General features: G+C 50.6%; 1 protein-coding gene across 3 annotated transcripts in view; it reads left to right on the top strand.

The window, feature by feature from the left end:
* The first annotated feature begins 12,139 nt into the window (after positions 1–12,139).
* LOC135975276 (uncharacterized) overlaps positions 12,140–27,884 on the top strand; it is a 37,372-nt gene continuing 21,627 nt past the window's right edge. For 2 of the 3 annotated variants that reach the window (XM_065565589.1, XM_065565590.1), the window contains exons 1-2: positions 18,085–22,913; positions 26,757–26,924. In XM_065565589.1, the coding sequence (XP_065421661.1) occupies positions 18,853–21,618 (2,766 nt within the window). In that variant the 5' untranslated portion in view covers positions 18,085–18,852 and the 3' untranslated portion in view covers positions 21,619–22,913; positions 26,757–26,924. Of the gene's footprint in view, positions 12,558–18,084; positions 22,914–26,756; positions 26,925–27,884 lie in introns of those variants that run through there. The other variant, XR_010592200.1, reaches the window with a different exon arrangement.

The raw sequence follows: 27,884 nt of genomic DNA, 5'->3' as shown, positions 1-27,884 counted from the left end.
GGCAGCGCAGTGGAGCTGAGCAGCTTCCTGCCTGCTTGTTCCATGTGGCTGCTGGCCCCTCCCTGCGGCCCCTGGGCAGGGTGGGTCTGTGTCCACGCGCGCTGCTCCCACCCCAAACGCCCTGCGGCCAGTAGGAAGCTGCGAGGGCAGTGCCTCGGGGCATAGGCACCAACCTTCTCCAGCGCCGGTGGGTGCCCGTGCCCCCTGCCCCTTTTCCGGCCCCTGGTCCCGCCCCAACTCCACCTCATCCCGCCCCTGGCCCCGCCCCCATTCCAACCCCATCCCCAAAGTCACCGCCCTAACTCCACCCCCTCCCTGCCCCTATTGGATCCCTTCCCCAAATCCCTGCCCCGGCCCTGCCTCTTCCCCCAGTGCGCCACGTTACCCCTCCTCCCCCCTCCCTCCCTGCGCTGGGAGGGAAGGGTAGAAGCAGGACACGGCATCACGCTCACGGAGGAGGCGGAGGTGAGCTGGAGCAGGGGGCGGGGCGGGGCCACGGGGAGCTGCTGGTGCGTGCTGAGCACCCACCAATTTTTTTTTCATCAGATGCTCCAGCCCCGGAGCACTCATGAAGTCAGCGCCTATGCCTGGGGGTAGCAGCACACAGAGGCCCCCCAGCCCACCCTGCCTAGGAGCCCCAGGTAAGTGCTGCACCGTCCCACTCCCTCCCAGAGCCTGCACCCCCACCCCTTTCCCACAGACTCTCTCCCACTCCCGAACCCCCTCCCAGAGCCTGCACCAGCACCCCCAGCCCAGAGCCTGCACCCAAGCTCCATCCCAGAGCCTGCACCCCTCACCCTCTCCTGCACCCCAGCCCAGAGCCTATACCCTAGACCTCCTCCCCGCACCTAACCTCCCTCCCAGAGCCCAACCTCTCACCCTTCTGCACTCAAATTCCTTCCCAGAGCCTGCACCCTGTACCTCTCCTACACCGCAATCCCCTGCACCAGCCCAGGGCCTGCACCCTAGACCTCCTCCCCCCACCCAAACTCCCTCCCAGAGCCTTAGGCAGGTGGGGGGGGGGGTTGGAGTTGGGGGGGCATTCTGGGCACCACCAAAATTTCTACAAACCTGCTGCCCCTGCATCCATCTATCCCCATCCACATCTGTCTATCCATCCTCATCCCCATCTATCTAGCTCTCTCTCTAGCCCCATACACACCTCTATCCAATGATATCTCTGTTGTTCCCCTCTCCCTGTGTTATGTTATCTCTAGGGGGTGCCAGCTCCCATCTGGCCCCAGTGGGGTTGGGGGGTAGGGGGGCTGGCTGGCTCAAGGGAGCGGGGAATGGAACACGGGGCTTTTTCCCTATAGGGGCACCAGCCCCATTCTGCCCACAGGGCAGGGACTGGCTGGCTTGGCAGAGCTGATAATTAGAGACACTCTTTCCCCCCATGGGGGGGGTGTGTCTGTGGGCAGTGGGGCTGTCACAGATGGGGGGATCCGGTCTCTCTGACCCACATTGCTCCCCCAGCTCACACTCACCCCACAGGGCAGGGGATAGCTGAGAAGGACCAAGGAACTGAGACAGCTGAGCTCCCGCCAGGCCGGTGCAAACCACACCCTGAGGTTTCCTTCCCCCCACCCCTCTGCCCCCGGCAGGTCTGTACAACCTTTCAGGGCTGAGGGAGATGCACCATCCCTGAGCTTGAACTGAGGATGCTACTGTTCCTGCTCCCTGTGGCCTTTCTCCTGCAAGACCTGCCCCCCGGGGCTCAGGCTGGTGAGTCCCGGGGGATCGGGGTTGAGGGGTGGAGCAGATCAGCCTCGTAGGGAACAGAGTGTTCAGGCACTGGCCCAGCCTCAGCGGAGTGGCATGGGAGCTGGAGGAGACCTGGGTGGGGTGCTTCTGTCCTCCAGCCCCATGGCCACAGCCAGGGTCGTCTCCTCCTGCGCTGGCCCCAGATGCAGCATGGCCAAGTCCCATCCTTTACCCCTGCTGCTTGACCGAGGAGTAACTGCTGGCCCTGTGGTGGACCAGCTGGTGAAGTCCCAGCGGGTCACGGGGTGCTTTGCTAGTCCGGCGCAGCAATGGAGTGGCCAAGAAGGCTGGGCTCTGGGAGACGGGGTGGCTTATGTCTTCACAACCATCGGCTGGGTGTATGTGACGGGTACCCCTCTATGCCAGTCCACAGGGACACGAGATCTTTTGCTCAAGCTGTAGTAGCTGATGGTTTAGCTGGGGAGGTCCCCAGGTCAACCCCCAGCAGATGAAAGCAGCTGCCCGGCGATGGAGAGATGGAGGTGGGTTGCCACATCACAGACCTGCCTCCGTTCTGGCCCTCGGAGACCCTCTCTGCTGACTTAGCTATAAAATGGGGAGGGGGTGCATGGGACTGAAAACAGCTGGCAGAAAGATGTGAATTTGGGGTCTGCTCTTCCCCAGCCCTGCCCATAAGGAGTCACCCTTTGAGATGATTTCCCAGACCTTGATCAATGAGAGCAGAGGGCTCTGGCACTGGGTTGGTAACAGTGTCACTGTTACGGGCAGCAGGAGTGGCTTGGAAAGTTATCTCTGGAAAGAGATGACACAGGCAAATGCCACCGCCATTGTGTGAGGGATATGATTTGTAGAGTCATTGCTTGTCTGGCCAGAAGGTCCATGTGATCATTTTGTCTGGCCTCCGGTAGGAACCAGGCCAGAGACCAGCTCTCGTAAATTCCTGGCTGAGCTAGCGCAGCTCTGTTAGAAAAACAGACCTGCTTGATTTACAAATCGCCAGCAATGGAAAATCCACCATGATCCTTGGTAATTTGTTCCAACGGTTAATTACTCTAATGGTTAAAAATTTGCAGCTTATTCCCAGTCTGAATTTGTTTAACTTCAACTTCCAGCCATTGGGTCGGGCTAGACGGTTCCTCGGCTGGATTCTCTACCCATTATTAACCATTTGTTCCCCAGGTAGGTACTTAGAGACTGTGTTAAGCTAAATAGATCGAGCTCCTTGAGACTAGCATGACAAGGCAGGTTTTCTAATCATCTAATCATTCTTGTGGCTTTTCTCTGACCCCTCTCCAATTTACCAACATCCTTCTTGAATTGTGGGCACCAGAACTGGGCACAGGATTCCAGCAGCAGTTGCACCAATACCAACTTCCAAGTGAAAATAACCCCTCGACTCCTATTGGAGATTCCTGTTTCTGCACCCCAGGATCATGTTAGCTATTTTGGCCGCAGCACCGCACTGGGAGCTCAGGGTCAGCTGACTCTCCACTGTGATCCCAAGTGTTTTTCTGAGTCACTGCCAGGGCTGGCTCCAGGCACCAGCTTGGCAAGCAGGTGCTTGGGGCGGCCACTCCGGAGAGGGGCAGCAAGTCCAGCTATTCGGCGGCAATTTGGCGGACGGTCCCTCCCTCCGGCTCGGAGCGAAGATTCTCCCGCCGAATTGCCGCCGCAGATTGCGATTGCGGCTTTTTTTGTTTCTTTGGCTGCTTGGGGCGGCAAAAACCCTGGAGCCAGCCCTGTGTCCGATCAACGATCTCCCAGAGGCCTCGGCAGCACTGGGAGCAGGTGGGTATGGAACGGGAGGTGGCCGGCCCAGGGTAACGAACCCAGAGGACAGCCCTAGCATGGACAGGACAGGCTGCAGTTCCAACACGACTCAGCTGGCAGGGTGAGGACAAGGATCTCCCCTAAACAGTCACTCGACATGTGGGTGAGCTACAAACCGCTGGGTTGGCCCCAGAGTTCGGCTCGGAGACAAACCACCTGCTTCCCTAGCTTGAAAGCCTGGGTTGGGCTTGCTAATGGAGCCAACAGGAGCTGAACTTGAACCTGGCTCCTAACTCCTCTAGGCCACCTGCCTTGGTGCTCAGGGGTTGAGTGCTGCCGACGGCTCCCCTGAGCAGAGCAATGCTTGGCGGCGGGGACGGTGGGGAGCGCAGGCCCTTTGCAAAGCAAGTCCTATGTCAGGGCGTCTCCAGAGGCCCAGTTGCAACACAAGCAGCAATTCCCGGTGGGGCTCAGGACTGCAGAGTTCTCAGGATCTCCAGGATCCAGGGGACGAATCTGGAGACTCTAGTGTACACTGCAGGGGGGGTCCCATTGAGGGAGCCCCAAGAGACAATGCCCTCGGCTGTTTTGCCGCACACCAAGGGCCCTCCGGAGTCACCCTGAGAATTAAAACAAGAAGCAGGTGACAAGAACAACTTGACAGATCGGTTTCCAGCTGTTCTTCAAGTCCTGACATACAGCTCAGAGACTTTACCCCCCTTGCCCTGGCACAGCTGGTTTCAGCATCGCCCCCTCCTCCCCCAGCCCAACCGGTCTCAGTGGGCTCCATCCCCCCACCCAGCTGCTCGCTCCCTCCTCCCGGGAGAAGAATTGTTATTCATTTGTACAGCGCCTAGCGCTGCAGGGGGCTGGTCTCTGATCTTTGCTCACAGGCCCAGTTGCAATCCTGAGATTCACTGCTCCTCAGAAGGAACTGGGGCCTCTTGAAGCCAGGAGAATGTTTACCTTAAAGAAGTCTTTGCCCTGTTTTGGATCCCCTGCACAAAGCATGGTGGAGGCATTATAGTAACGATAGACCTGGTCAGGATTCCTCAGACACACGTAATCTTCCAGCACCGCCACGTCCACCTCCCAGAGCACATCCGAGCCCTTTGCGCTGCGGGCGCTTGTCCGGCCCCAGCTGGCGACGCTGCACATGGCCCCAGGGCGCACGCCCTGCCAGGCGCAGGGCAAGGAGATGAGCCCCACCCATTCATTCAGCCTGGCTGGGTGCGCCAGCTGCAAAGACAGGACACGAGGCTCGCGGTCAGCAAGAAAGTCAGAGTCATGGATGGACCAATCCAAGGAGAAAGCAAATGCAGCCAATACATGGCAGGAGGTCACTGGGGGCGGGGTGATGGGATCGGGGTGTTACCTGCAGCAATGTGAGGTCACTGGGGGCGGGATGATGGGATGAGGGTGGTGCCTGCAGCAGTGTGAGGCCACAGGGGGTGCAAGGCATGGGATGGGGGCGGTATCTGCAGCCATGTGAGGTCCAAGGGGGTGGAGTGATGGGAAAGGGCTCTCTGGTATTTAACAGTAAATCTCAACTGGCCTGACCAGCTCAATGCACCTCACACTGTTGCCATGATATTCATTTAAACGTTGCCTTGTAATATATCATTTGAAAACTAATAACACATTGGTTGTTGATGTCACTGGGAAATGTATGTAATAACATTGTGTGTGAAATTCTGGATGCTCTAATACTGTTTTGGAGACTGTAAACAGACAAAGGAGGCAAAGCAGGCTTTTTTCCCGACAAAGGAGAAGGGCAAAAACCTCTGTCTCAATTGCAAACAGAGCCAGGTGTGACCAGGGACTGGAACAATGGGCTGTTCACTTGCTTGGGAGATTGCAGGAAGATCATTTGCATTGTAAGCCACAGGAGACTGCAAAAGTAATGTGGTGTCTGCTCCCTAGTGGATATGGGAAGCTGAGCCTCCAGGAGGGCTTTCTGACTTTGAAGACAAAAACTTTGGGGATACAAAGATCTGCTTGAAAGACTTTTGGGGGATCTACCAAGTGAGAGAAGCAAAATGCTACGTTCTTTGACCTATGAAAGATGGGTTCTCCTGCTAATCCAGCTGGAGAACGCTGACCCCTTGATGTGAATAAGAAACTAGATTAGGCAAAGATGTATCTTGCTAGAGTTAAGTTTTAGACACTATAAATACTATTATTTTGTTTATAATCCTTTCATATCTCTTGCACTTCAACAAACACATTTAAGAGATTTTTTTTTAATAAACCTATTCTTAGTTTTACTGCAAATCATCTCAGTGCTGTGTATTGGGGTGGAGTGTATAACTCCAGCTGAGTTAACAGGTTGGTGTGTGTCCTGGCTTTTTGGAGGTAGTGAAATTGGTGTTACTGAGCACTCAGAGGTCAGAGGGACTGGACGCTGCAGGGGAGACAGTTTTGGGGAGAATTGGGACCAGAGGAGGTGTTGGGGTCACCCTGCAAGGAGTAGCTGGTCTGGTGGAAGCAGGGGTGAAACCATTGTGCTGTGAGCGTGCTGCTTGTGTCCGGATTCTGTGCCAAAGCTGCGCAGCCCAGAGGCATCCAGAGTTAGAGGGCAGGTGGGACAAAACCTCTTACTGGTCAGGGTGAACTCCCAAAGTGTCTCAGTACTACAGTACATTTCCTAGTATACTGTCAAGTTTTATGATAAAACTCAATAGTATTATGTGATGTAGCGTCTTTCAGCTTCTTAGGGTTGACTGGCTTGCAGAACCTTAAGCAAGCAAAAATGTGGTAATCTGCAATGAGTCTTTCAATTAGCATGAAATGAAATTCTCTCTTAGCTCAAAAGTAAAACCCTCTTCTTTGGTACGCCTGCCGTTTGGCCACTATTGGCTCTGTCTCGGCAACCAGTTCAAATTGGAAAAATGAATCTAAACTAGATTAAATTCCTTTTTGGTGCACCAGCATTATTGGTGTTGGCACACTTTCGAGGGGAACTAGCTGTTGCTGCACGGTCAGCTGAGAGAACTCGCGCACTGTGGCATTCGTCTTTTTGTGCATTTAAACTAAACGTTACATTATTCTCTACCGTTCAGGCTTATTTCCCATTGGTTGAACAGTCTAATGAAGGATCATTCGTTTTGATTGGAGAAAAATGTTAGACTGTTATTTTAATCCTCTCTACAGCGTTTCTCTCAAGTGTAGCAGAAGCCGAGCCGTGCCAGGCAGTGCTAGCTCTAGCAACTGGCTGACCTTTGTGTGGTAAATGTCAGCGGTGCTCACTCAATCTTTCAGATTCCAGTTGCCTTTTTTTAACCTGTGCTCAGGACACTGCTTTAAGCTACTCTGAAGAACCGCTTCTCTAGGTCTAAGCCATATTGTACCCAGTGTATACGTACAGTTGGGCTGTCTGATTATCACAAGACTTAATTGTGTTTCTAGCTGTGTATTAATTGTATTGCAGCTCAATCTGCATTGTTGGTGAGTCAGTTTTGAGTCTTGGGTTGTGTCTACACTACAAATGCTGCAGTGGCGCTGCTGTATTACTGTAGTGTAGACATTTGCTACAGCGATGGGAAAACCCCTTCCATTGCAGTAGTAATGAGTACCCTCAAGTACCTCTTGAGAAGTGGTAACTAGGTTGATGGAAAATTCTTCCATCTAGCAGTGTTTGCACCATGACTAAGGTTGGCTTAACTATGTCTCTTGGGTGTGAATTTTTCACACCCCCTAAGCAATATAGCTAGATTGACTGAAGTTTTAGGTAAACCAGACCCTTGGTTACAGCTTTCATAGATTGATATATTTCCAAGGCCAGAATGGACCACTGTAATCATCTAATCTGACCTCCTGTATAATACAGACCATAGAACTTCCCCAAAATAAATTCTAGTGCAGATCTTTTAGAAAAACATCCAATTGTGATTTGAAAATTATCAGTGATGGAGAATCCACCACAATCCTTAGTAAGTTGTTCCAGTGGCTAACTGCTCCAGCTGTTAAAAGGTATGCCTTATTTCCAGTCTGTATTTATCTATCTTCAACTTCTAGCCCAGGGGTAGGCAACCTATTGCAAGTGTGCCAAAGGCGGCACGGGAGCTGATTTTTCAGTGGCACTCACACTGCCCGGGTCCTTGCCACCAGTCCGGGGGGCTCTGTTTCTTAATTTAATTTTAAATGAAGCTTCTTAAACATTTTAAAAACCTTATTTACTTTACATACAACAGTAGTTTAGTTATATATTATAGACTTATAGAAAGAGACCTTCTAAAATCGTTTAAATGTATTACTGGCACGCGAAACCTTAAATTAGAGTGAATAAATGAAGACTTGGCACACAACTTCTGAAAGGTTGCCAACCCCTGTTCTAGCCATTGGATCATGTTATACCTTTCTCTGATAGATTGAGGAGCCCTCTATTAAATATTTATTCCCTATGTAGATTCTTGGTGTCTAATCAAGTCTCTGAACCCTCTCCAGTGTATCAACATCCTTCTTGAATCGCGGGCATCAGAACTGGACACAGTATTCCAGGACTGGTTGCACTGTTGCCAGCTGTAGAGATAAAATAACATCTCTACTCCTACTTGAGATTCCCCTGTTTGTGCATCCCAGGATTGCATTAGCTCTTTTGGAAACAGCATCACAGTGGGAATTCATGTTCAGCTGACTGAAAAATGATTTGGAGGTTGTGGTGGACAATCACTGCTTCCCAGGATAGAATTCCCCATTCTGTAAGTTTTTGGCTCACTTCCCCCTCCTTCCCCCCCCCCCCCCCCCGGTTTCTAGATGTACACATTTATATTTAGCCATATTAAAAATAGTTTGCTTGCACCCAGTTTACCAAGCAATCCAGATCACTCTGTATCAGTGACCTGTCCTCTTCATTGTTTACCATCTACACATTTTCAGTGACTATTGTTTTCTTCCAGCTTGAGAGAAATAACTATCAAAAATTACTCCACCACATCGAGTTCAGGGTGTTCACTGCTCAACTGTGTTGAAAGGGCTTCCTTACTCCATGCTCTCATTACAAGATGCCTGGAAGGAACTTTCATTTCTGTCTCTTGAAGTGGTTCTCCTCTGTATTTGAGGGCTAAAAAGCTTTGCAAGGTGCCTCATAAAATAGAAGGATCCTTACAACACTGTATAAACTAAGAAGTCTGAACAGTGCTATAAAAGTAAGTTTTCTACTTTAAGTATTTTTATAATCTAAGGGTCTGATCTGTAGTTTTGTTTGGGTAAATGCTAGACTCCAGGGGGTAGAACCTTTTCTAGGTAGTACCATACAATTGGTGGTGCTATAGTCAATATAACTTTATAAACTGTTAAACCGGATATAATTAGTAATCGCAAACTAGGCGTTCCCCAGTGCGATGTGAGGCACCGCTTCTGAGTGGATGTTTAGCAATAGTAAGGGCCACTGTGGTGGCATGGCTCCTGTAGTGAGCTCTAGGAGGCCGTGCACAGGTACTGAGCCTCCTTGCTACCATTCATAAAATGTGTCGATTAAAGGACTGAGCCCCATTCCAGACTCTTAGGGAGGACAGTCCTGCCCTCTCCTTGCCCTGGCATATGAGCAGGTGAAAACTGGAAGTACAAACTCAGTTTCCTATAGCTTATGGAGGTTATTCTCATGTATGGGGCAATTCTGCTCTAAGTAAATGGGCAGGTGTCCTTTTCAGAGTCTCATCTTCTTCCTCCACAGATCTGCTTCCTGTGTTGTCACTATAGCCACGTTTACAACAGTAGGAAACAGAATTTTGAACAGTTAATTTAAATAATGTTTTCAACCTTCTTTCTGCCCTGACTCTCCCTATCCTGTTAATCCAAGGACACTCTGGGTGAGAATGCTCTGTGATCATTTTGTCCTTCAACTTTCCCTTCAGCGTATTTCTCTAAACACTTCACTTTTTTCAGATAGCTTTGTCCCCTGCTGATGTAAAAGAGGGAGTAGTACCAAGGGATATGGCGGCAGATTTTGCCACTTGCTGCCACTGAATATGAGTTTTGTGGGACAGGGCTCTTAATACAAACACATGAACATGTTGGGGGGGGGGCCCTCCGTCGTCCTCCTCCAGCAAAAGATGTTGGGGAGGAGGAGTGATTGAGCATCATATCCTTTGCCTCTTTGATCATCTGCCTCAATGCTGTCCTTATGCTGAGTTTCTGAATGGATGGGGCACCTCAAACAACCCTGACTGTCCCTTGTTACCTGCAGTGTTGTTTGCAGAGGGCTGGAGAAGCAAGATTTAAAAAAAATTCCCCTTCCCAACCTACTTTCTGTAATAACTAAACTAATAAACTACAAGCAAGCACACTTCCATACTTCAAGCAAAAAGCCCCCCCTGAAGTAGACTTCTGGCCATCCTGCCAACATACTCTATACAGTATCCCATTTCATAGAACAGAACGTATCACTGGACTTTTAAATACAGTAGAACCTCAAAGATACGAACACCAGAGTTACGGACTGACCGGTCAACTAGGGTGACCAGATCACCCAAGTCAAATATCGGGACGCGGGGGAAGGGGGGGAGGGTGACGTGGGGGGGCGTGGTGGGGGGCGGGGCCAAATAAAAACTTCCTCGCAAGCCCTGGAGGGAGGCCCGGGAGACTCAGGGGAAGCGCGGGGCCGGGGTGAGTAAGAGTCCGGCCTGGCCCCGAGCAGGCTGGACTCAGTTGGGTGGTAAGGAGAGGAGGGGGGCGGCCCACGGGGCCAGGCGGCGGCTGTTCTCCGTCCCGGGCACCGGGACTCGGGAGCAGCCGCTGCTGCAGCTCCCACTGCCGCGGGGGAGTTAGCGGCCATGGCGCTCGGCGGCTGTGGCTCTGGCGCCCCCAAACCCCCCGAGCCAGGGCCTGCTGCGGGGACCCAGCAGTGCGCACGCTGAGCCCAGCCCCCAGTCGCATCTGGGCTGTTGCCCAGCTGGTGCTATCCCGCGGCGGCCCCAGAGTGGGGACAGCAGGCCCCAGCCCCCCCGTCCCGCTCGGGTCCCGCAGGGGAATGAATGGGGCTGGGCTGCCCATGCCTCCGCCCCGGGGCCGCCGCGGGATAGTACCAGCTGGGCAGCAGCCCAGACGTGACTGGCCAGGGACTGGGCGCGCGCAGCGTGCACGCTGCTGGGTCCCCGCAGCAGGCCCAGGCTCGGGGGATTCAGGCCCGGCAGAGCCGCAGCCGCCAAGCGCCATGGCCGCTTCCTCCCCCCGCAGCAGTGGGAGCTGCAGCAGTGGCTGCTCCCGAGTCCTGCTGCCCGGGCGGGGAGAACAGCCGCCGCCTGGCCCCGCAGGCCGCCCCCCTCCTCTCCCTACCACCCAACTGAGTCCTGCCTGCTCGGGGCTAGGCCGGACTCTTACTCACCCCGGCCCCGCGCTTCTTCTGAGTCTCCTGGGCCTCCCTCCAGCGCTTGCGGAGGGAGGAGGAATGGTGAGCCCGGGGAAGAGGCGGGGATTCGGGGAGGGAGCCAATCGGGGGAGGAGGGGGTGGAGTCGGGGCGGAGGGGGTGCGAGCACTTCCGGGCTCCAGGCTCCGGCGCATTTCCTTGTTTGTCCAGTGTCCCGACCGCATGTCGGTCGGGACGTGGGACAAACAAGGAAATATCGGGACAGTCCCGATAAAATTGGGACGTCTGGTCACCCTACGGTCAACCGGACTCCAAGTGAAGCCGTAAGTAACCAATCAGGCAGCAGCAGAGACACCCCCCCGCTTCAAAAAAAGCAAATACTGTACTGTACCTGTATTACATCTTAAAGGTAGGCACATCTGGGCCATTTGTCTCCACCCCACTCCCACCCCCACGCACGGGGCAGCCACTTACAGCAAGACACTGGGGTTGCCAGTCCAAGGCAGCAGGAGCAGCGCTGGGTCTGCATTGCTTTCACCCCACCTCCCGCCGGGAGGGGGACCGGCTGTTTTCAGACACACCTCTGCAGGTAGGGGGACGAGCTTGCAAACTCCTGCAGGGGCTGTGTAGGGAGCAGCTCAGCTGCTGCTGAAGCGTGGCCTGGAGTGTCAGCTGCTGGATCCGGAGCTTCATTCAAAGTTACAAACATTTCAAAGTTACGGACAACCTCCATTCCCAAGGTGTCGGTAACGCCGAGGTTCTACTGTCGGGATTTGGAGCAAGTTGAGGCTTTCCATAGCATCTGCGCCCCACCCCCCAATCACATACCTTTCTATACCCAAAATACTTGCAGAGACTCCTTCACATATCAAATTAAGATTCAGCCTTCAAGAATGTTCAACTCTCAAGGGACTTGTCCACTGATCCCAGTGTGGGGGCCACAGTGGATGGACAGCCAGAGGAGGCAAAGAATTCTTAACAGTGATCAGTGAAATAATGAGGGCTTAGATTGCCTAGCTTAATGTCATCAGGGGAGGATAGGGGAGGGCCATTATAGTTCATTTAAACTGGCCAATGTAATTGCAGCAAATTCCAATTATTTTTTACATTTAAAAATGTACTCTGCACTGCATGCACACCCAGATATCTCATTTCTTGAATACATGTGACATTCTGTACCTCGAGGGAACACCCTGCACCCCCATGTTCATCCTTATAATATGATAGTGTGTTATGCAAAGTTTGTCATGTCTGGTGTCTTTGGAAGGCTCATGATGCACTGAGCATTGTTGTAATGTTATAGTAATTATTGTTCTAGTAATGTTATAGGTTGTAATTTTATGTATGTAGTTATGAGACTGAAAATGTGTCCTCATAGCTTAAAACAAGCCCAGACAAAAACTCTCCAAGAGCAGAGGGGCAGTTCATACCTCATCAGGGCATGTATGGGACAAACCCAGCCCAGCCTCACAGGAACAAAGGACACTGGCCTAGGTAGCAAGAAAGGATCTGTTGCACTCTCAAGTGAGTCACCGCCCTTTCCTTGGTCAGTTTGGGACTGCGATGAGGTAATGCTCACCTGACTCTCAAGGGGGGGGGGCAGAGCCAAGAGGGAAAAAAGAACATGATAAAAGGGAGAGACGTTTGCCATGCTCTTCCTCTCTCTTCCTCCTCCCTCTACAGACATCACCACCAAGCGACTGAAGCGCTGATCAAAGGGGAAAGCCTAGCTGAAGGGCAACCAGCCAGCCTGTGGTGAGAAGCATCTAAGTTTGTAACACTGAAACACTGAAAGTGTTGAGATCAGCTTAGAATGTGTTTTGCCTTTATTTCATTTGACCAAAACCGACTTATGTTTTGACTTGTAATCACTTAAAATTTATCTCTGTAGTTAATAAATCTGTTTGTTCTACCTGAAGCAGTGCGTTTGGTTTGAAGCATGTCAGAGAGTCCCCTTGGGGTAAAAGCCTGGTACATATCAATTGCTTTGTTAAATTGACAAACTCTCATAAGCTTGCAGCATCCAGTGGGCATAACTGGACACTGCAAGACGAAGGTTTCTAGGATTGTGTCTGGGACCGGAGATATTGGCTAGTGTCATTTGGTTGCACAATCCAAGGAGCAGCTTACATGCCAGAGGCTGTATGTGAACAGCCCAGGAGTGGGGGTTCTCACAGCAGAGCAGGGTCAGGCTGGCCCCCAGAGTCAAGGTTTGGAGTGACCTAGCAGATCACCAGTCCGGATAACACCAGGGGAACGTCACACGTAAGGAGGCTTTGCAATACTACAGCTTGAGTGAGCACTAACCAGAGGTCAGTTAAAACCAGTGTTGGAGTTATGCCAGGTCTTGTCTGCCAACTGGTGTCTAGAGTTAAACAGCCATTATTAAGGCATCACACATGGTGGCTAGACTCACTAACTGTTTAGCTGAAATTTTATACTGAGATTCACCGTGATGTGTTGACCGCAGCCATACTAAGTGAGACAAAATGGAACCTCCTTCTAGCCATGGGCTCTGTATTAAACTTGTCTCCACTGGAAGCTGGTCTTTGTATATGTTACACCCAGCAGGGCTGAGCCCTGACAGTTCAGTACTCTCTGGTGATTTATCTGGTATCCCGAAAGGTGGTAGTAAAGAGGGTGAGACTAATGCTGGCAGGTGAAATCCAATACTGATGTAACATTATTCATGGAATTCAGGGGTAAGCCCAGAAGCTCCTTGGTGTGAATTCATCCTTGGACCAGCACTACTGATTTCAGTGTACTTACAACTGAGATGGATTTAACCCTGTTGTCCAAAAATCAGAAATAGATGTATGGTACTGCATTTCCTGATACTCACACCGTCTTTGTAGAACCTTCAGTCTAGGTGGGCTCTGAAGCACATCAGTTATTTTTATCCAGCCACTTCTCCCAAAATAACCTACTGTACTTGGATCACTTCCAGTCTGACTTCCACCCTTTCACAGCACTGAAACTGCCCTTCTAGTAGTGTTCATTGAGCTCTTTTTGTTTTGACCATGGCTCCCTCCTATTTTTTCCTTTTAACCCATTTTATTCACCTGTTTCCTTCACTGTGTATGTAATACTTTATCTGCAGTCTGTCCAAGATAGCATGATGGGGATGAATGCGACTCTGTCTTCTCTTAGTTTGTCTGATATAGATAACAAAGCTGAAACTGTCCAATAATAGGGTGACCAGATCACCCAAGTCAAATATCGGGATGCGGGGGGAGGGGGAGAGGGTGACATGGGCGGGGCAAAAAAAAAACCTTCCTCGCAAGCGCTGGAGGGAGGCCCGGGAGACTCAGGGGAAGCGCGGGGCCGGGGTGAGTAAGAGTCCGGCCTGGCCCCGAGCAGGCAGGACTCAGTCGGGCGGAAGGGAGAGGAGGGGGGCGGCCCGCAGGGCCAGGCGGCAGCTGTTCTCCCCCCCGGGCAGCGGGACTTGGGAGCAGCTGCTGCTGCAGCTCCCACTGCCGTGGCGGGAGGAAGCAGCCGATGGCCAAGCTTGGCTGCTGCGGCTCTGGCGCCTGGGCCCGAATCCCCCGAGCCGGGGCCTGCTGCGGGGACCCAGCAGTGCGCACGCTGCTTGCGCCCAGCCCCTGGCCAGTTGTGTCTGGGCTGCTGCCCAGCTGGTACTATCCCACAGCGGCCCCGGAGTGGGGGCAGCAGGCCCCAGCCCCCCCGTCCCGCTCGGGTTCCGCAGGGGAACTAACGGGGCTGGGCTGCCGATGCCTCCGCCCCGGGGCTGCTGCGCGATAGCACCAGCTAGGCGCAGCGTGCGTGCTGCTGGGTCCCTGCAGCAGGCCCGGGCTCGGGGGGTTTGGGCCCAGGCGCCAGAGCCGCAGCCGCCGAGCTTGGCCATTGGCCGCTTCCTCCCGCCACGGCAGTGGGAGCTGCAGCAGCGGCTGCTCCCAAGTCCCGCTACCCTGAGGGAAGAACAGCCGCCGCCTGGCCCCGCGGGCCGCCCCCATCCTCTCCCTACCACCCAACTGAGTTCTGCCTGCTCGGGGCCAGGCCGGACTCTTACTCACCCCGGCCCCGCGCCTCCCGGGCCTCCCTCCAGCGCTTGTGGTGGGAGGAGGAATGGTGAGCCTGGGGAAGAGGCGGGGATTCGGGGAGGGAGCCAATCGGGGGAGGAGGGGGTGGAGTCGGGGCAGGGGGGGCGCGAGCACTTCCGGGCTCTGGAGCATTTCCTTGTTTGTCCAGTGTCCCGACCGCACGTCGGTTGGGACGCGGGACAAACAAGGAAATATCGGGACAGTCCCGATAAAATCGGGACGTCTGGTCACCCTATCCAATCCTCACCTCCTTCCATACATGTATTTTGACTGTACCAAATGTACTGTAAGCACACTGATCCTGATTAAGAATTCCAGAGAACGTGTACTGAAGGACTATCCCTGAAGTGGACAGATGCCAATTCAGATGCTGCTATATCCGATGAAGTGGGCTGTAACCCACGAAAGCTTATGCTCAAATTGGTTAGTCTCTAAGGTGCCACAAGTACTCCTGTTCTTCTTGCGGATACAGACTAACACGGCTGCTACTCTGAAACCTGCTATATCCTAGTGACCTAGAGGAAATGTACCACGGACAAGATCCTGATGATCTTGTAGAGCATATGACCTTGTGGGGAGAGGTGACTGATTAAACTCTTCTCTTGGGGGGGGGGGGGGAGAGAAAGAGAAAGGGGCAACCCCAAAGAATTTTCCCTATTCACCAACCATGGTATTTCTTCAGTGTCTTTGATGCCAAACCTCAGGAGGTATGGAGAAATCTTTAAGAAAGTCTTGGGAAATGTCAAGGAAATAGGGAAGCTAGTTTTTCAGCTGAAGTGTATTCAGAATGCCTTATTTACGTTCTTTAAAAGTCTGTTAAAGGGGCCCAAATTTTACATCAAGGTTCACCGAGGAAGTAACTTCTTGGCGTAAGTTTTTAAAGGTGTTCCAAGCACCTGCAGCTCCCATTGAAGTCAGTTGTAGCAGCTCTGAAAATGGGGCCATCCATATTTAACTGTGCATAGAATAACTTTAAAGGACAAATGGTGTATGTGCGTTGCAGGGGAGAAGTGAAGGCCAGGAAAGGCCGGTATAAGGCTGAGATGAAAACGGGGGGAGGGGAAGCATTGGAACAAATAGCCAGTTAGCACAGAGTGGAGAAGGTCCAGTCAAAACTAGAAAATTCTGATGATATCTGCGTCTGTGGGTCCCTTCTTTGGTCACTTTTACTAGCTGGAGTCTCTGGCTGGCTCCTCCCTGTAGTTTGTTTAAAGTATAATGTACCTGGGTCACTGCATCCACTTTAATTTGAATTTAATGTTTCTGACCTTGAACATCTTCCTGAATTGTTTTAAATTCAGGTAGGTAGGCGGAAAAATCCAGTCTGAACTTGAAAATTCACTTTGCTAAATGCCCATTTAAAAATTGTCCCAAGCGTTAACAAAGTGTACTCTTGGTTGACAACTAATAAAAATGGAAGTCTCCAGTTAATTAATACCACACTACTTCTTGTTGTCAGAGTGCTTTGTCTGAACAGCTGCTCCAGACAGAACATCAGTTTTTGAGAGATGTTGCTGTCTGTGAGTCATGGTGAATGGGTGCTCTGTAGTAAATATGGTGTGTATCAAATGCTCAAAGGCAGCTAAGCTCAATATAATTACTTGTAGGGTTTTTTCATGTTCAGTGCTATAGCTGGATCTTATATCTTCCCACAGCATCAATCCATTTAGTCCCCTTGCATACATGTATATAACATCCATTGTTTGATACAGCGGGGGACAGTGAATCTAATTTTTGGATAATAGAGGGGAATGGTCAATGTTATAGGTCAGGGGTTGGCAACGTTCGGCACACGGCTCGCCAGGATAAGCATCCTGGCAGGCCGGGCCAGTTTTATTTACCTGCTGACGCGGCAGGTTCGGCCGATCGCGGCCCCCACTGGCCGCGGTTCGCCGTCCCGGGCCAATGGGGGCGGCGAGAAGTGGCGCGGGCGAGCGATGTGCTGGCCGCAGCTTCTCACTGCCCCCATTGGCCCGGGACGGCAAACCGCGGCCAGTGGGGGTCGCGATCAGCCGAACCTGCCACGTCAACAGGTAAGTAAAACTGACCCAGCCCGCCAGGGTGTTTACCCTGGCGAGCCGCATGCTGAACGTTGCCGAGCCCTGTTATAGGTCATGTCCTATGATACCTATTTCAGGAAGCAGCATTTTGGGTAATCTTGGTAGCACTGCATTTGTATAGTTTACCCATTCATATCTGACTTGTGTTTAGTGCAGCTGAGTTATTGTTGAAGTTGGAACCATAACTTTGACTTTCCTCACTTCAGTTCTACCACAGCGATAATATTGCACCAGCATAACTTGTTTGTTTTTAAGCCAAGGTTTAAAAACAAACAAAAAAATTGAGTCAAACCTAATTTGTGTAGTAAGTGACAGTTGGTCACTAAGATAATCCACATAGTCTCAGTGAAAGTCATGAGCTTCCTCATTCTGGAGAATGAAACAAGACGTTGCTCTTTAACTGGGTGTCCTGAACCACAAATCACAATGTTGCTATGAAGCTATTTAGGCACGTTGTGTGGCCTACTTGAGAATGTAGAGGATGTAGCAGATTTCTTCAAACTTCCCCCTGCCATCAAGGTCCATCGTCCTGTAACTTAAGTCTTCCATTACTGTTACCCTGCTCTAATGTGCACCAATTAGAAAGCTTCTTGAGTAACAATTATATTGGCTAAAGCTAACAGATCTGCTATCAGATCACTTTTAGAGTCCATAGATAAAACTCATGGATACTTGGCCTCTTAGAGACTAGGCCATTAAAAAAAATCAACTTTTAATCTGATTTGCTTTTAATTTTATTGCAAGCATTTCTAGTTGACATGGACCTCAGAGGGTGTGTCTACACAGCTTCTGGGAGCAATTCTTGTAGCCTGCGTGGACAGACTTGTTTTAGTGGGGCTTCCACTAGCATGCTTACAAATAGCAGTGTGGCTGTTCGGGTTTGGCCTGTGGAGCCTATGGAGCCCAAATGTCAAAGCAGTGCCTACACAGCTATTTTTAGCACGCTAGCCCAAGCCCTGCAAGTGTGAGTCTGTCGAGACTCGCTCCCGGCAGCTGTGTAGACATACCATAGAATCCTTGGTAAAATGCGCTGCATTTAATTTCACTCGTATCCCCAGTCATTTCAGCAGTTGGGTCTAATCTAATTCCATAATAACGAAGCAACAAACTAGACATTGTTAGTTGCTGTGACGAACTGGGCCTGTTCTTGCTGGGGTGTGGGAATGCTAACAGGGGAGTGTGACTAGGATGGTCTGCATCGGGGGATGGGAGCCGGCCCAAGGGAACATACCTGAGCTTGTAACATGAGAACCCAGGAGGGGGTTGGAGGTCAGGTGACTCCGGGGCCCGGGAAACCGAACAAAGGCTGTGGGAGGGGTCGCTGAAGGCAGAGTGCTGGAAGCAGGCTGGAGAGATGGCTGGGAGGCAGAGATGGCTCTGACCCCCCCAAAGGGGGGTGGGCTGGGATGCCCTGGGACCCCAAGCTGGACCTAACTGAGGGGGTCCTGTTGTCTGTGCCTGCAAGACCTGTCTTGGACTGTATTCCTGTCATCCAAATAAACCTTCTGCTTTACTGGCTGGCTGAGAGTCATGGTGAATCGCAGGAAGCCGGGGGTGCAGGGCCCTGAGTTCCCCGATACTCCGTGACAACTGGTGGCAGCGGTGGGATCTACTGCACCCCGTGGACGGCGCTTCCTGCAGTAAGTGACTGGGGAGCAGTAAAACGAAGGGGGATTGACGGGGACCAGGCGTGCTGAAGAGTGAGAGAGAGACAGTTATTACCCCTGGGAGTGTGTGACCAGCGAGAAGGACTTTTGCAGTAACAGGGTCCCCCGGGGGGATCGCAGCGAGTGGTCCCAGGGGCGGAGGAGTCTGCAGCTCGACCCTGGCAGAGAGGTGGTGACCTCGAGAAGGGCTGGCACACTAGGGGGCCCCCTGGGAACTGTGGGGAGCTGTGAGCACACAGGCCGGTGAGTGGCCAGCAGGAAGATGTATGCCAAGCGGCTTAAGAGCGACCTGGTGGAGCTGTGCAAGCAGAGGCGGCTGCGCATTGGGAGGCTCACCAAAGAACAGCTCATTGCCCAGCTGGAGGCGGAAGATCGCGCGAATGAACTGATCCCTGTGTCTCAGGGAAGCAGCCTGGCAAATGCAGCGCAGGCACCAGTGTCTGTCCCAGCTGGGAGTGGTCAGCCGGCTGCTGAGGGCTTCCCGAGACCCCTCCTTCCTATGCCTAGGGGAAGGGTGGGGAGGAGCCCAGCAAATACCGAAGGCGCCGTGACCCTCCCGGCCAGCAGGGGGTCCCCCCGGCGAAGCCCGCCGGCCAGCAGAGGATCCTCCCGGCGACGTTCGGCATCCGGGGAGCGGAATTGGCTGGAATGGGAGAAAGAGCTAAAACTGAGAGAGCTGGAGGATCGTGAACGACAGAGACAGCATGAACGGGAGGAGAAAGAGAGACAGCATCAGCATGAACGGGAGGAGAAAGAGAGACAGAGACAGCATGAACGGGAGGAGAATGAGAGACAGCATCAGCGTGAACGGGAGGAGAAAGAGAGACAGAGACAGGAGAATGAGAGACAGCGTCAGCATGACCTGGAACTGGCGAGATTGAAGGGCAGCGAACCCCCGGCTGCGGTGAGTGAGGGGGGACCCAGGACTGCACGGAGCTTTGATAAGTGCATCATGGCCCCATACAAGGAGGGGGAGGACATGGATGACTTCCTGGAGGCCTTTGAGACGGCCTGCGAGCTGCACCGGGTGGATCCCGCGGACAGACTCCGGGTCCTTACCCCCTTACTGGACCCCAAATCCGTGGCATTGTACCGCCAACTGGGAGAGGCAGAGAAAGGGGACTACGAACTATTCAAAAAGGCCCTGCTACGAGAGTTTGGGCTGACTCCTGAGATGTACCGGGAAAGGTTCCGGAGTCAAGATAAAACCCCTGAGATCTCCTATTTGCAACTAGCCATCCGCATGGAAAGATACGCCAGCAAGTGGGCTGGTGGGGCCCAGACGAAGGAGGACCTGATTAAACTGCTGGTACTGGAGCAACTGTATGAGCGGTGCCCATCCGACCTGAAGCTGTGGTTGGTGGACAGAAAGCCAGAGAACCCGCGACACGCCGGGCAGCTGGCCGATGAGTTTGTAAAGAGCCGGTCAGGGGGTGGCAGGGAGGAGCCCCAAAGGAACAGGCCCGCCGTGATGCAGAGAGAGAGTCACCCTGGGACCTCCCAAAGGGGGAATATGGGGAATCCCCTCCCACGGGGAATGCCCAGCGTCAGGGACAACCGACCGGCTCGAGGGGACCCACAGGACATGAGCTGCTATTACTGCGGCCGAAGAGGCCACGTTCGGGCCCAGTGCCCCAAGCTCAAGGACAGACTGAGCAGACCGAACCCGCATAGGGTTAACTTGGTAGAGGCCCAGATGGACGAGGGGCAGGCTTCTCACGCAAGAGGGGCTGGCAGCTTATCAACTGCTCAAGAGAGAGAAGGGCCCCAGGCCAGCTCCTCTAGGGGGCTGGATGCCCCAGACTCAGGGTTTTTGGTTTATACGGTGGGCGCGGGGCTGTCCCTCCGGAGAGAGTACCTTGTTCCCCTGGAGGTGGATGGGAGGAAGGTCAATGGATACTGGGATACGGTGGCAGAGGTGACGCTGGCCCGGCCCGAGGTGGTGGCCCCAGATCAGGTGGTGCCCAACTCCTACCTGACCCTGACGGGGGTGGGCGGAACACCAGTCAAAGTGCCCGTGGCAAGGGTACACCTGAAGTGGGGGGCCAAGGAGGGCCCCAAGGATGTGGGGGTACACCCGTATTTGCCCACTGAGGTATTGATGGGGGGGGACCTGGAGAACTGGCCAGGCAACCCCCAAAAGGCACTGGTTGTGACCCGCAGTCAGAGCCGGCGAGGGGCCCTGCGCCCTGGCCTTGGGGGGGGTGCCTTGCCTGAGGCGCAGGACCCTAACCTGGTGGGGAGGGAACGCCCAGGGACACGGCTCAGGGAGGCTGCAGCTTCGGACCCAGCGGGCGAGAAAGAGCAGGTGGCCATCCCTGTCCCAGCTGCTGAGTTCCAGGCCGAGTTGCAGAGAGATCCCTCCTTGCGGAAGATAAGGGACCTGGCCGACCTCAATGCGGTACAGACCATGGGACGAGGTGGCCGGAAAAGGTTCCTGTGGGAGAAGGGGTTTCTGTACCGAGAATGGGCTCCCCCAGGGAAAATGGAGTCAGGGGGGATCAGGAGGCAGCTGGTGGTACCCCAGAAGTATCGCCGCCAGCTGCTGTGCCGGGCCCATGATATTCCCCTCTCAGGGCACCAGGGAACCTGGCGTACCCAGCAGAGGCTGCTACGGAGCTTCTACTGGCCGGGGGTCTTTGTTACTGTCCGACAGTACTGCGGATCCTGTGACCCCTGTCAGAGGGGGAGGAAGGCCTGGGACAAGGGGAAAACAGCTTTAGGACCCTTGCCCAGCATAAAGGATCCTTTCCAGAGGGTGGCCAAGGTTAAAAGGGCGGCTCTAAACCAAGAGAGCCCAAAGCACAGACCTCCAGACTGGAGCGCTGGGAGAAGACCACAGCCCAGTTGGAACCCCAGAGGTATGGGGGTGGGAAAAGGGCACAGGCCGCATAAACCTTCCCACATGCGAACTGCGAGTGCCATCAAGCACCCCCGACCTAAGGGGGGGCGTGGAACGGAAGGGGCCTGGTGTAATTCCCACCAAGGAACTGGAGGGATGCGGGGGCATCCATGGGAACGGGGGTAGGTTCGAACTTCCCCAGGTCACTGGCTAAAGTGACCCTGCTCAGTTCGGTCTCGAAGGGGGGAGAGATGTGACGAACTGGGCCTGTTCTTGCTGGGGTGTGGGAATGCTAACAGGGGAGTGTGACTAGGATGGTCTGCATCGGGGGATGGGAGCCGGCCCAAGGGAACATACCTGAGCTTGTAACATGAGAACCCAGGAGGGGGTTGGAGGTCAGGTGACTCCGGGGCCCGGGAAACCGAACAAAGGCTGTGGGAGGGGTCGCTGAAGGCAGAGTGCTGGAAGCAGGCTGGAGAGATGGCTGGGAGGCAGAGATGGCTCTGACCCCCCCAAAGGGGGGTGGGCTGGGATGCCCTGGGACCCCAAGCTGGACCTAACTGAGGGGGTCCTGTTGTCTGTGCCTGCAAGACCTGTCTTGGACTGTATTCCTGTCATCCAAATAAACCTTCTGCTTTACTGGCTGGCTGAGAGTCATGGTGAATCGCAGGAAGCCGGGGGTGCAGGGCCCTGAGTTCCCCGATACTCCGTGACAGTTGCCATACAAATAATCCTAGCAGAGGCAGAAAAAGGTACTGCCAGCAGTTTAAAAACAGCAGTGGGGACCTTGACCAAATTGTAGATCAATCTCTGATAATTTTCATATGACTTTACATTGTGCCTCTTCATATAACCTTGTGGTGGGTCTACCCACGTGTGACCTCTGTTTTCATGGAACTTTGTATCAAAGCCTCATTTAGAAACTTTGCATTGCCCTTGGTATAATATTATAGCCCCTAAGGATAGAATAAGATAGAAGAAAAATTTCTTTTTGCTAGCAGTAGAACAAGAGCTCTCCCCCCCCCCCACTCTTAATCAATTGCCCTGTTGAATGAATGAGGTGTGGATGAACAAGGCATGGAAGGCAGCACCTCCAGACAGCCTCAACTGTTGGAGAGGGGCTGGGAGCCAGACCCAAGAACAATAAAACGTGTCAAGTGGGCTCATTAAAGACAAGCAGACATACCGATGGCCTCGGGGGTTAGAAGCAAGCACCTTCTTTTGGAAACACCCTCTTTGCAGTATTGGGACAACACTCAAAAGAAAGCAGCACAAAGGACCATTGGACACAGACACAGAGTTTGAATCTGGTATAGATTTGCATAAGAGGAAAGCTGCTATAAAAGTGAGGTGTCTTGCACAGGACTCCGGGTCTCGTCTTGTCAACATGGGAGCATCGATCCGGATCGGCAGAAGCCCGGCTCCACCCCCTCCCCCATCTAACTCACCTGGCCAGTGAAGTTAAGGGGAGCAACTAATTGGTAACAACAAGACGGAGTGTGTTTGTGTGTGTGTGTGAGTGTAAGTGTAATATATGCATATAATACAGTGTTACTAATAAATGTGGCGTTTTGTCTTATTCCCCCTGAAAAGATCCTGTGCAGTACTTTAAGTACAACAAAATAAAAGCAGTTTCAGCTTTCCTGGGGTAGATTTGTAATGGTTTTGAGGAATCAGGTAGGGAATATATCTAAGCCCAGTTAAATTATTTAGATCTAACTGGATTTTTCTGTCATGGAAGGAAAGTATTTTGAAGGAAATATCCTCCCAGAATGTGTACTCAATGAGGAGCATGTCAATTATTGTTCAATAGCCCTATTGATCATCAGCATGAATCTTTGAAATAATGGACCACTTGTTGGCAAGCATAATGATGAGTCAGTTCACTGTCAATCAAATGGGATTTTTCTAAGTAACAGGTTGGACAATGGATTGGAGGCTTTTGACCATGAGAGAGAGTTTGACACTGTCTTCAGTTGTATGATGGTTACATACAAGGACCTCTGAGTCATTCTTCTGGTTAAGTGTCACTAGAAAGACAAGGTACGAGAGGTAATTGGACCAACTTCTGTGAGAGAAGTTTCAAGCTTACACAGAGATCTCCCATCTTGTCCTTCTGCCATTATAAATGGCAAATATTTGCATACAGTCTCTAATTCTGACCTGGATTTTCTGACCTATTTAAAAATATTAAATTGTCTGGGTACTGTTTGTTTCTATTATAGTTCACTTGGTACGTGGCCAGTGAGGAATGCTAATCTTATTTATTTATTTTCCAATCTCTGAATTTAAAAAAACCCCCACAAAATATCTCAGCACAATGATTTGAGCTATTAAATTGTGCATATGGTTAGTCTGTGACCATATACCCCTATGATTATCTAGTTCATTCCTTTCTTTTATGCCCACTTGTTGCATCTTGTTTTAAGCTAGTTTGTAAGCTCCTCATTGTATGAACCACCTCTTCTTATATGTTCAGATAGCACCCTGATTCTTATTGGGGCCCCTGGATGCTACTATAATATAAATAATGGTTATGGGCCCAATTCTGGAAACACTTCAAGTCTGGTGGGACTACTCCATTGGTAAAGTTAATCATGTGCATAAGTGTGTGGCTAAACTCTAAAGTTACATACTAGTTTCAATTGCATCTTTTTTTTATATAGAATTTTCTAATTGTAGGCTTAAAGGGACATGATTTGAAAGATCACTTGTCTGAATGTTGTATGTACTATAGTGACAGGTCACACCTAAAAATACTGTAATTTAAAAGCTAGCAAAAAAAATTCTCAATCTTTTTTTATTTTGTCTAGTCAGTTTCATCGTTCTTCTGCAAAACTTCTCCCTTGCAGAAAAGATTTGCATAAATGTAAACAGGGGAGAAGAAATACGCTATTAAAGGAATTGGAGACAAAATCAAAGCATGCTGTTTAAGTCTATTTTAGAGAATTTAAATTGGCAGCATTCTTGTAAACTTCCCATACTGGTCTCTACCCAAAGTCAAATTGCATTTGACAGTCTGACTGTTGGGTGAGAGTGAAACATTCCTCCCCATCCCCCAGTTGTAAAAAGAAACAGCTGAGCTCTGAAGCGTAAAAGTTGATAAGGACTTTGTGCTTATTGAGGATGACTTCCATTGCTTAGATTAAATCAAAACAGATTTTGTTCAATCATTCAAAATTGAATGTTGGATATGTGCAGTAGAAAAATAAAGTTTACACACGCACACTTGACTATACTATGTATGCTAGTGCAATACAAATATGGAAGTGCACACGTATTGGTTTGTGGAATTCAGCAGTAGAAAGCAGAACTTGTAAGGGTTGCAAATGGAATAGCTATGGAGTAGTGAGCCTGTAAGTTGGAGAAATGTCTTCTAAAACCAGCTTCCACACTTCCAGCTTCCCCCAGAAAACACTAGGAAAATCAATGCAGAAAACATGCTGAGGTTGCACAGTTAGAAATAAAAAGGGTCCAACTTCAATGTTAATGAGCTGCTGTGCAGCATAAGACATAAAAAGATGTGCCTTTTGTAATGAGCAGTAATACTTTACCCCAAAGAGTAAATGGTTCATATGTACCATGTAGTGCAAATACAGTGTACACCAGGGGTTCTCAAACTGGAGGTCGTGACCCCTCGGGGTCGTGAGGGTATTACATGGGGCGTCGTGAGCTGTCAGCCTCCACCCCAAACCCTGCTTTGCCCCCAGCATTTATAATGGTGTTAAATATGTAAACAAGTGTTTTTAATTTATAAGGGGGGGTCACACTCAGAGGCTAGCTATATGAAAGGGGTCACCACTGCAATAGTTTGAGAACCACACTCTTTTCTTCTTCTGGATAAACCTCTAATTTATATAATTCAGCCTTGCTTCAAATCAAGCAATAAAAGTTGCTGTTGGAACTGCAGTTTCTGCTTTGCAATGCCAGAGTTTATAATGAACTGTGCAGTCTTCACATTGCATGAATGCTGGGTTTTATATTTTAAAATATTTTTTACAATTCTGATTAAATTATTGGTACACGACAGTAGTAATTTTGTCACTACTTAGAGACACTGAAGCTGCGTGTGCATTCATATTTACATTCCCCTACATAAAAACAAATCTTGTCCTATCCTTTTTTTGACTATTGTGGGTACTCACAGATCCAAACCACATTTCTGAGGCTGAATGTAACTTGAATATCCCGAACATGTCCTGACTGTGACACCGACTCAATTGTTGCTTGACTCCTCTGCTTGTCTCTCTCACTATCAGAAGTTGGTCCAATGAACAATATCATTTCACCCACCTTGTCTCTCTAATATCCTGGGACCAACACAGCTACAACAACACGGCATATCCTCTGCTTGAGTAACTTAAAGCTAAACTGGACAAAGCACTAGGGAATGGTTCTGCGTTAGCCGCTAGAAACTAATAAGATTACCTAATACTGTAGGGGGTAGTGTTTTGAAAGGCACCTTTGGAGCCCAACTCCCACAGACTAACGGGTGCCTTTGAAAATTTACTCAAGTCTTTTAAAATTCCCAATTCCTGGTGCAGCTGACAAGCAATTTTGTTGCAACTCTTTGAAATATGAACTACTCTAAGCTGTCTGGTTCTGGGTCTTAACTTTGGAAAGGAACATCTTCTGGAGTACAATTCACTTCCTTAATAATTAAGTCATGCATAATTAGACCTGGCAGAATTTGACTTTGTCAGTTTGATGGATAATATAAAAAATGTTTGTTTTTTAAGCATTTTTCTGACTTTAATCTATAACTTTTCACAGCGGCAGGAAATTATGGGGTATTTCAGACAATAGGAAGGTCAGCGAAGAATAATCACTGTAGATGTTGAGATTCAGAAAGTTAAAGCTTTGTAACTGCTAAAACACAACTAGTCAACATCACTTGTCAAAATATACAAAGTAAATTTGAGCCTTGACTCAAATTCTAGCAAGTTCTCAAGCAGCATTTTTCTTTCTTTGCCTATATGTACATTTTGATTATTATAGATGGGAATCTTTGTGTTGATTTGTGTGTATATGGTGAAATTGACATTTACCAATAAAAATCTACTACTTCCAAGCCTATGCATAGTTAAATATGTTTGAATAGAGAACATGTTAGAAGTGACAAAGGTTAGAGCAAAGAATGATCCTTTCTTACACCAACATAGAACTTGTATTCTAAAAGAGCTTGGGTTGTGGATACAGAGACCACTTCTTCCTATCCTGTGAATTAGTGAGAATTATTTTAACACAAACTGCACTGCAGCAGTAATTGTTCCATCAGATCCTCCTTGAGCAGTGGGAACAGAACCTTCCTTTTTCTTTTGCAGAACCCTAAAACAAAAGCGCAGATTGAAATCCTGGTACGGAATGGGATGAACAAGGAGCTGCGGGATCGCCTCTGTTGCAGGCTGACCTTTGGGACTGCTGGACTTCGTTCTGCCATGGGGGCAGGCTTTGGCTACATTAATGACCTTACAGTGATCCAGTCAACACAGGTAACTTGGGTAGCACTATACAGTCAGACTTTGTTTATACTTTCATAGTAATCATTTTGATCACTTCAAATTATGCCTTTCATCTTCAAAATTCACAATGCATTTAAACTTACTTGACGCTATATATATGAATTGCGTCACCCATCACTGAAATCCAGCCTCATGGGTGGAATGTGGCAACTGTTCAACAGTACGCAGCAACACCAAAAGGACAGGAAGTGTAAAAATACTCATCCAGTTAAACCTGCCCAAGGCATCTTAGGTAGGCCAGATGTAATTACCTGAAGTGAAGTTTTGCCAGTGAGCTAAAGCTTTTTGTGTTAACTTCAGGGGACTCATCTGACATTACATGAGCAACCAAAATGCTCTTGTTTGCAAGTCTTTGAAAGATATAGAAAATTCCTTCTCATTATTTATATTCTCTATTTTCAGGGTTTCTATACCCCTCCTCCCTCATCAGGTGAGCAGCAATCTGGTGAGGGAGGGGGGGCGCTTGCCCTTTTGAAAGGGTCGGAGTGTGATGAAGTGGGAATGTTTCTTAATATTTTGTATGATTACTGTGCATACCTCAGTTTCCCCTATGTGCTGCATGTTGAACTAGGTGCTGGGAAGAGTTGTTTACTCTGGCAGAGTCTCAGCAGAATATGACCACTCCAATGGCTGGACATGTGGTGCCTGGCAACTAATGACCCTGGACTGTCCCCAACCCCCGCAGGAAGCCAGCTGGTTTTGTCCAGGTGCGGGACAGAGAGCTAAGGCAGATAACCAGGTGACCTTGTTCAGACCAGGAAGAGGAACAAAGGATGGAGGAGAGACCCTTGGGGTTGTATAGTGAGGGTTGCTGGAAGCAGGAGACACGCTTCTGGACTGGGGACAAAGGAGGAGGGGCAGGACTGACCCAGGTGGACTATGCTGTAACTTTTTCTATTCTCGATGCTAAGTAAGGACTTTCTATGCTGT

The sequence above is a fragment of the Chrysemys picta genome, chromosome 13, assembly GCF_011386835.1.
Source record: "Chrysemys picta bellii isolate R12L10 chromosome 13, ASM1138683v2, whole genome shotgun sequence".
NCBI lineage: Eukaryota > Metazoa > Chordata > Testudines > Emydidae > Chrysemys > Chrysemys picta.
The sequence above is the reverse complement of the archived record's forward strand: the minus strand, read 5'-3'. Positions and strand labels throughout refer to the sequence as shown.